The sequence below is a fragment of the Babylonia areolata genome, chromosome 18 (genome assembly GCF_041734735.1).
Source record: "Babylonia areolata isolate BAREFJ2019XMU chromosome 18, ASM4173473v1, whole genome shotgun sequence".
Classification (NCBI taxonomy): Eukaryota; Metazoa; Mollusca; class Gastropoda; order Neogastropoda; family Buccinidae; genus Babylonia; species Babylonia areolata.
In genome coordinates this window covers 26319601-26328000 of record NC_134893.1, presented here as the reverse complement: position 1 = coordinate 26328000, position 8400 = coordinate 26319601, and the positions used below count along the sequence as shown (strand labels likewise).

The 8400-nt window shown below is 42.6% G+C and overlaps 1 protein-coding gene across 1 annotated transcript in view; it reads left to right on the top strand.

Moving 5' to 3' along the window:
• The first annotated feature begins 1949 nt into the window (after positions 1–1949).
• LOC143291913 (uncharacterized) overlaps positions 1950–8400 on the top strand; it is a 7216-nt gene continuing 765 nt past the window's right edge. Inside the window, exons 1-6 of the mRNA XM_076602054.1 lie at positions 1950–2045; positions 2655–2694; positions 4134–4160; positions 4765–4823; positions 5832–5945; positions 7322–8400. The exon at positions 7322–8400 is cut by the window's right edge and continues 765 nt beyond it. Of these exons, the coding sequence (XP_076458169.1) occupies positions 2661–2694; positions 4134–4160; positions 4765–4823; positions 5832–5945; positions 7322–7576 (489 nt within the window). The 5' untranslated portion in view covers positions 1950–2045; positions 2655–2660 and the 3' untranslated portion in view covers positions 7577–8400. The remainder of the gene's footprint in view (positions 2046–2654; positions 2695–4133; positions 4161–4764; positions 4824–5831; positions 5946–7321) is intronic.

Here is an 8400-nt window from a genome sequence, read left to right as displayed (position 1 = left end):
TTCTTACAGGATTTCATGGACTTCATTTTAAGTCAATGGGCTGAAGGAATGGGGAGGAGTGCCGTTGAACAGAGGATCAGAATGAGCATGTTAGAAAGGCGTTTGGTCTAAGGTGGTCCGAATATTTTAGACTTTATTGAAAAAGAAATAGAAGACAGTGGGGAGTTCAGATAATTATAGTGTAGGCAGAAGAAAGAGGAGTCCTTTTTGCAGTACCAAAAAGATTTGACATGATGGAATAAAGAGATTTGGTGGATTTGGCATCGAGAACTTTGTCAGAGGACAACATTTATGGTGCCATTGAGTTCTTCTTCAGTGTGCCGAGTAGGTGCTGTACACGGGACCTTGGTGTATTGCCTCATTCTAATGATTAGATACTTAGTTTGATTTTCCAGTCAAATTTAGGAGAAAGGGCGAGACTGGGATTCGAACCTAAACCGTCACGGACACTATATTGTGAGATAAACGTCTTAACCATTCTGCCACCAGTCCTCTTGACGGCTAAACACAACCTAAAAGTCTTCAGATTGCGTTGTTTTGTCACGTTTGTGCATTATCATGATGACGCACTGGTATTTGAACACTGACTTACCACTGCTGACCACTTTCTAACTGTTCAGATTTTGTTATTAATTTTTGTGGCGGTTATACAATATTAGAATTTCTTGACAGGACTTGGCCCATTGATTAACCTTAAAGGACCATGACTGACCATTACGGACCACTATTGACTACAAATGAACACTACCCAAAAGTTATCAGAATGTGGCATTTTATTATGTTTATGCAGTATTAAGACTTCTTAACGTGATTTGACTATTACTGACCAGTACTAACCACTACCAACGTGTGCTGCTTAGGTTAACATTTCTCATAATTTTTCACCTGTTCTGACCACTGACTCATGTGTGTGTGTGTGTGCGCGCGCGCACGTGTGTGTGTGTGTGTGTGTGTGTGTGTGCGTGTATGTGTGTGTGCTTGTTCTTATGGTTACTCCCTGGTGGATGTGTTGATGCCCACAGAGAGAGAGAGAGAGAGAGAGAGAGAGAGAGAGAGAGAGAGAGAGAGAGAGAGAGAGAGAGGGAGATGCACGAACGGACAGAAACAGAATTACAGAGCCGGAGAGAGAGAGAGAAAAAAAAAGACAGACATGCACACAGACACACAATGCAGAGGCAGACAGACAGACAGAAAGACACAGAGACAGCGACATTTTATCTCGAGTATCAAACCAGTTAAGTGGCAATCAACACCAGTAATACAGAGGCCAACGTGATGCAGCAGTAACAGGGAAAGATTTGATGACTGATCGGACTTGTATAGCATGCCGTAATAAAAAAAATAATAATAAAATTAAGGGGGAGGGGAGGAGGGGAGGCGGAGGGCTGGGGGGAGGTGCGGGGGGGGGAGGTTGGGAGGGGGTTGGAAGCTACAATGAGCAATAAAAAGAAAATGTAGACCTATGTGAGTGGCACGCAGTGATCATGGTTTTGTTTATAATTTATCTGTTTGAACCAGACAATTACAGACGCTGCAATGCTGATCATCATCATCATCTTCACAACAACAGCAACAAGAAGATCGATTTCACCGATTACGCGATCTAATAAGAAATAGTGTGTGTGTGTGTGTGTGTGTGTGTGTGTGTGTGTGTGTGTGTGTGTGTGTGTGTGTGTGTGTGTGTGTGTGTGTGTGTGTGTGTGTGCGTGCGTGAGGACGTTTGTGTGTGCAACGTGTGACTGTCCTGCTTCTTTACACGAATACACTTCAGCCAACAAAGTTTATGGAGCTAATTAAAAACCAAAATAAATGTACCAATGTCATTGTATGACAAGCTTAATTCGGCCATAAAGGAGAGTGACATTGCAAGTATCTTCAGGACCAACCGCAAGGCAGGCAGGCTTCCAATTGAAAGTAAGAACGCAGCGTCATAAACGCTCAGCCGATATATAGACCAAATCGATCCGAGTTTGAAACATCTCTACCTGACCGTCGCATCTCACGTATAGATCAGTCCCTGTGGTGAGGAAACAAGGCAAGAAAAAGTACGTATGCATTGTGTTTGCATCTTTATTTTCCCTTGCTGTACCGTGCTGGGAACAAACAATAATTGTACCTAATAATTATAATAATAATGTTATTATAGATCTCGCTTTTCGCTTTCGTCAACAACACAGTACGCTCTCTGTCTCTGTCTCTATCTGTCTGTTTGTCTACATCTCTGTCTCTCTCTCTCTCTGTCGTACACACAAACACACAATGGGATAATTGACAACGGCTTTGGCATCTATGAAAACTTGTTAACTTACAGTCATTGTGTTTCTGGCTTTTAACGACTATAACTCTGCTTATTTTGGACTGTAATTGTTATGATATTGGCCTATAGTGACCACAATTTTTAGCTAATTGTGACCATGAGTTTGGTATAATTGTAGTGACATAATTTTGGCAAATAGTGACTGTTATTAAAGAAAAATTTAGCATTTGAAGTGAGCGCGATTTGGGGCATATTAATTGACCACGAATTTTAGCCTAGAGTGGCTATTATTTTATCTTCTACTCTATATATATCTGTGTGTGTGTGTGTGTGTGTGTGTGTGTGTGTGTGTGTGTGTGTGTGTGTGTGTGTGTCTGTCTGTCTGTCTGTCTTACAGAACAACATGGACACGATGAAAGGAATGATTACTTTGCTTGGTAAGTCTGAGCCTCTGTGCCTCTGTACTTTTCTCTTTGTCTCTGTCTTTCTGTCTTCTTCTCTCTCTCTTCTTTTTGTTCTGTCTCTATCTGTGTGTCTGTTCCCACCCGTTATCTGTCTCTCTCTCGGTTTCTGTTTCTTTCTTCTTTTTTTTTTTTTTTTTTTTTTGACCCTCTCTCTCTCACCCTTCCGTCTGTCTCTCCGTCTGCCTATCTGTCTCTGTCTCTGTCTGTCTGTCTGTCTGTCTGCCTGTCTGTCTCTGTCTATCTGTCTCTGCCTGTCTGTATGTCTGTCTGTCTGTCTCTCCCCTCCCCCCCCCCCCTCTCTCTCTCTCTCTCCACCTCACTCTTTGGATTTCTTCACCACAACCAGCCATCTACGACCAACCAACCCGCCCCCCCCCCCCCCCCCCACACACACACCCTCCCTACTCCACCCCCCTCAAAAAAGAAGAAAAAACCCAAATCTTGCTTAATTCAAAACGTTAGTGTTTATGCTAACTAACGAACACATACTTCTAACCGATGTTTCGAAGATAAATAAAATTAATGATACTTTATTCGTTTGGCCGAGTTGAACGTGGCCTTAACCTGTATTTGAAACCGCAAGTCATGTTTTTTACCGATGTTGTAAAGATAGATAAATGATACTTTACTGGTTTGGCGGAGTTGAACGTGAGCTTATCCTGTATTTGAAACCGCAAGTCATATTAACTGCGTTCGCCACAGCGCTGTTCAAGGCGGTGTGTCTGAAAACCGAAGAATATTATGGCCTCTTGTCAAGACACTTGTGGCAAGGGACAAGGAGCCAGCTGCATTGCTCGGACGGAAGAGCCTGGTATGGTCGTAACCCGCTACTAACTGTGTGTAGTATGGAACTGACCAATGGCTTAGTTCGGTTAACGTAGGCATTTAGTCACGTGTAACTGTCAAAAAGTTAGAATCAAGCAATGCAACTGGCACAAGGAGCTGAACAAAGTTATGACACGGGTCAAAATTGCGCCAGTGTGTCATCTCTGAATAATATATCTCTCTGTCTCATCTGTCTCTCTGTCTCTCTCTTTCTTTGTCTCTCTTTCTGTGTCTCTGTCTATTTGTCTTTTTCTCTCATTGTATTTTTGTGCGCTCTTGAGTGCACGCGTGCATGTGTGCACGCGCTGTGCTTGTGAAAGTGTGAGGGTGAACGCGGGTGCGTGCGTTTTTCATGCCTCTGTGTGGATGCCAATGTGTGTGTGTGTGTGTGTGTGTGTGTGTGTGTGTGTGTGTGTGTGTGTGTGTGTGTGTGTGTGTGTACTCGCGCGCGCGCGTGTGTGTGAAGGTGAATTTTCGATTGTGTGTCTGTGTTTAAGCCTATGTGAACGTGTGTGTACATGCATAGACAGAATGACAAATAATGTCAATGATTGTGCATTATTGTCTCTTTTCTCTGTTCTTACTAGGTATGGTGGTACTTCTCAACTTTGGCGGTGAGTGGAAAACATCTTGAAATGTTCATTATGAACAGACTTAAGATGGTTTCTGAGCAAATCGATTTGCATAGAAACTGCTAAGATAATAAGATTTGAATACATGTTGATGTATGTCTCCACATTGGTATTAGATTTAAAACAGGGCATCATACTTTGGTTCCATTTCACATACTGTCTCATGTTATGACATTTGTATAATGTAAATGCATGCATAATGTGTAAGTCGCGGAAACAGTAAGCAAGCAATGCTTTCTTATCTTCTGTAGCAGTGAGTCTGTTGTGTGTAAGTGTAAGGCTGCATAGACGTGGTACGAATTGACCCATACATACATATATATGCATACATTATTATTATTACTATTATCATTGTGTTCATCATTATCATTTTTATTAGTATAATTATCAATATTGTATTTTTCTTCTTCTTTTTTCTTCTTCTTCTAATTATCATTATTATATATACACCTCTGTGTGTGTGTGTGTGTGTGTGTGTGTGTGTGTGTGTGTGTGTGTGTGTGTGTATGTGTGTGTGTGTGTGTGTGTGTGTGTGTGTGTGTGTGTGTGTGTGTGTGTGTGTGTGTGTACATGTATGTGTTTTCAGGTGTTTTCGCAAGCAGTACTCCTGACACCACCGTCGCTGAAACAACAATGGCACCAAGGGTATGGGACCTGACTGTTCTTTCTTTCTTCTTCTCCCTTCGTGGACTGCAACTCCCACGTTCACTCGTATGTACACGAGTGGGCTTTTACGTGTATGGCCGTTTTTACCCCGCCATGTAGGCAGCCATACTCCGTTTTCCGGGGTGTGCATGCTGGGTATGTTCTTGATTACACAACCCACCGAACGCTGGCATGGATTGCAGGATCTTTAACGTGCGTATTTTTTATGTTCTGCTTGCGTATACACACGAAGGGGGTTCAGGCACTAGTAGGTCTACACATAATTATGTTGACCTGGGAGATCGGAAAAATTTCTACCCTTTACCCACCAGGCGCCGTTACCGAGAGTCGAACCCGGGACCCTCAGATTGGTTCTTTCTTTCTTTCTGTCTTTCTTTCTTCCTTTCTTTATTTCTTTCTTTATTCCTTTTCCCTTTTTCTGTATCAGCTCACCTATTTTTATGTTATATTAGTATACTTACGCTTTTTTTTTCTTAATGCATGTATTCATTTGCTCATGTTTTAAGGCTACACACACACACACACACACACACACACACACACACACACACACACACACACACACACACATATATATATATATATATATATATATATATATATATATATATATATATATACTTTCAGTTCATCTGTTTATCTATCAGTTCATTTCTCTTTTGATTTTCCACCTTTATATATTATATATTTGTATGTTTATTAAGTCATCAAATCACTTATGTTCGTTTATGCGTTTCGTTCGTCTTCTTTTCTTTTTTCTCTTCTTTTTTTTGTCATTAAAAAAAATCTAGTTACCTTCTTGTCTGTTCATTCATGTATGTTTAGTCTTTAGTTGTTGTTGTTGTTGTCGTGGTGTTGGTATTTGCTTTGCTTTGTTAGTAGTTGTTGGGGTTTTCTGTTGTTGTTGTTTTTTTATCTGCATATGTGTGTGTGTGTGTGTGTGTGTGTGTGTGTGTGTGTGTGTGTGTGTGTGTGTGTGTGTTGCAGTACCAATGCTACAACTTTTCCTGCGTCTCCCCGTCTATGGATTGCCTGACGAAGTCCATCATGAGCAACCTGGTCAATGTGCCTTCTTGCTGCGGGGGTGGTCAGTATTGCAAGGTCAGTGGTGTCTGTCTGTTTGGCCGTGCGTGTGTGGGAGGGTGTCACGGATTTAGCGCATAAGGCCCTTCCTGTACACCATTGTCACTCAGCCGTGACGAACGTGATCACACATGTACATATCTCACCTTAGTTGTTGTTTTCTCATTTTGTTTTTTCTCCCCCTGTGCTCCTATTCCCCTTCAGTCTGTGTTATTCTCTCTGTCATTTTAGCTCTTGCACGTGGTTTACATACTCCTTGTACAGGCTCGCGCTTGAAGATTCCTCACTTAGTTATAGGAGGTAAAACTTCACCTAACATACAGACAACAAAACCATTCGCTTCTAGAACTTACCGGCGTCTGGTCGCCTCGAGCTTCTACGCTCTGTAGGGCGGATTGGGGTTTCCTGTTTATCCACGTACTCCCGAAAGATCCCCTGTATCCCTCCGATCCTGTGGCCTCTCTTCAATGAGAAGAAGAGTGTTGAGGAATAGTTCCGCATCATCTGGAACTGGAAAGGCCCCCCCCAACCCCCCACCCCACCCCAAGTCTCTTTCAAGTTTGTCCCTTGCCTCTTCACTGGCCAGAGTGTGGCACCCGGACTCGGCACCCGGTCTCTGCCACTCGGTATTTTCTACCCGTCGACCCAACCAGCTGCTGAGGTAAGCAGACAAATTGTTCAGAGGCTAGGTTCGAATCCAAAAGCTAATTCGTCCTTTCGTACCGATTATTAATTATACCTACGTCTGCTGTTTGTGTGCGATGGAGGCCGACTTGAGCGAATCCTGGGTAAAATAATTATGCACAACATCCCTTAGACGCGACACGGGAGCTGGAGGGGGGGGGGGTGGGGGAGTTGTATTGTATTGTATTGTATTGTATTTTGTTACTCTTGTGTCACTTGCTGTATACAAAGGAGTTAAAATTTGAGGAGAGGCGTCGTTAGGACCTATATCAGAAACGTCAATCATGCAAAGAGAACAGACGAGACCTATCATATTCTATTGCCTGCCAATTATTATTATTATTATTATTATTATCATCATCATCATCATCATCATTATCATCATCATCATCATCATCATTATTGTTTTTGTTGTTCTTCTTCTCGTTATTGCTGCTGTTGTTCTTGTTACCATTAACATCATTATTTTCATCATCATTACAATAATTGATAGTAATAGCAGTAGCAGCGGCAACAGGAGCAGTAGCAGCAGCTCAGTAGTAGTACTAGTAGTAGCAGCAGTAGCAGCAGCAGCAGCTCAGTAGTAGTAGCAGCAGCAGCAGCAACTCAGTAGCAGTAGTAGTAGTAGCAGCAGCAGTGGCAGTAACAGCAGCAGCAGAAGTAGCAGTACTAAAGCGATGCACTCAATGCCGTGCACACAACTTCCCCAGGTGACCCGAGCCACCAAGGACGGCCTGCACACGATCGTGGCCGAGTGCGTCAAGGAGGACTGTGAGTACACGGAAACCGTGTGCCCCGTCAACGGGGACGTGGTCTTCAACTGCTGCAACAGCCAGCACTGCAACACGGAGCTGCTCCTGGGCCCCCTACCCCCCTCCTCCTCCTCCTCCTTCTCTCCCCGCCCGCTGGCCGCTGCCTCTGTCTTCATGCTCCTCACCGCCTTCTTCGGCATCAGCATGCCCTAAGCCTCCAGCATGTCTTGAACATTCATGTCTTGAACCGTATGCCATGTCCCTAGCGTTAAGGAGCCAGTCCCATGCACTGCGTGTTTTAAACCGTCTGCCATGTCCTTAGCGTTCCAAAGCACACTAGTGTCTGCCGGTTGTGAGGTATTTGTAGAAGGTTAGACGAGTAACATAGTCGTTAAGTTGCAGTAGTCCTTATGGTGGATGCAAATCTCCAATACACTGTCATTTCAAACGAGAACTGGAGATTCGAAACTTAAGACTCAAAAACTTTTTTCTTCTTTTTTGTTGTTGTCGATACATAGGTACAGAAATCAACTGTTCGACATGTGCAACCATTAGAATGAAATACAAATGAACTAAAGCTGAGTAAGTTCAAATTGCCGATTAATTAAGCCCGGTGCCATATGTTGACCATTGATCTTTTTAACTGTTGACTTTGGTTACTGTGATTCCACGACATAGTAATGTACCTTTCCTCCTGAATGTCTATGAAGTCGAATGCCTTCAGTTTTATTATCTAAAAAAATCTGTTTCATTTATATATTTTGAAACGCATAGTGTTCTAAAAGTATTACAAAGTAGAGTGTACCTGAATAAATATTTCATCATTGGTAGTATATTTATATTTGTTGTGTTGTCGTAATCTAATAAGTGTAGGGACCTATTCATGTCACTTGTAACAAGTGTCTCCAGGATTTAGTACCCTTTACCTGACCTTAATTGAAGAGTTAGTATCGTTCTGTCCGAGCACGATCGGCAACTCTTGGTTTTATTGGCCACGTCTTGTTTCATTCAAACCTTTGAAATTTTTTCTCAGCTGA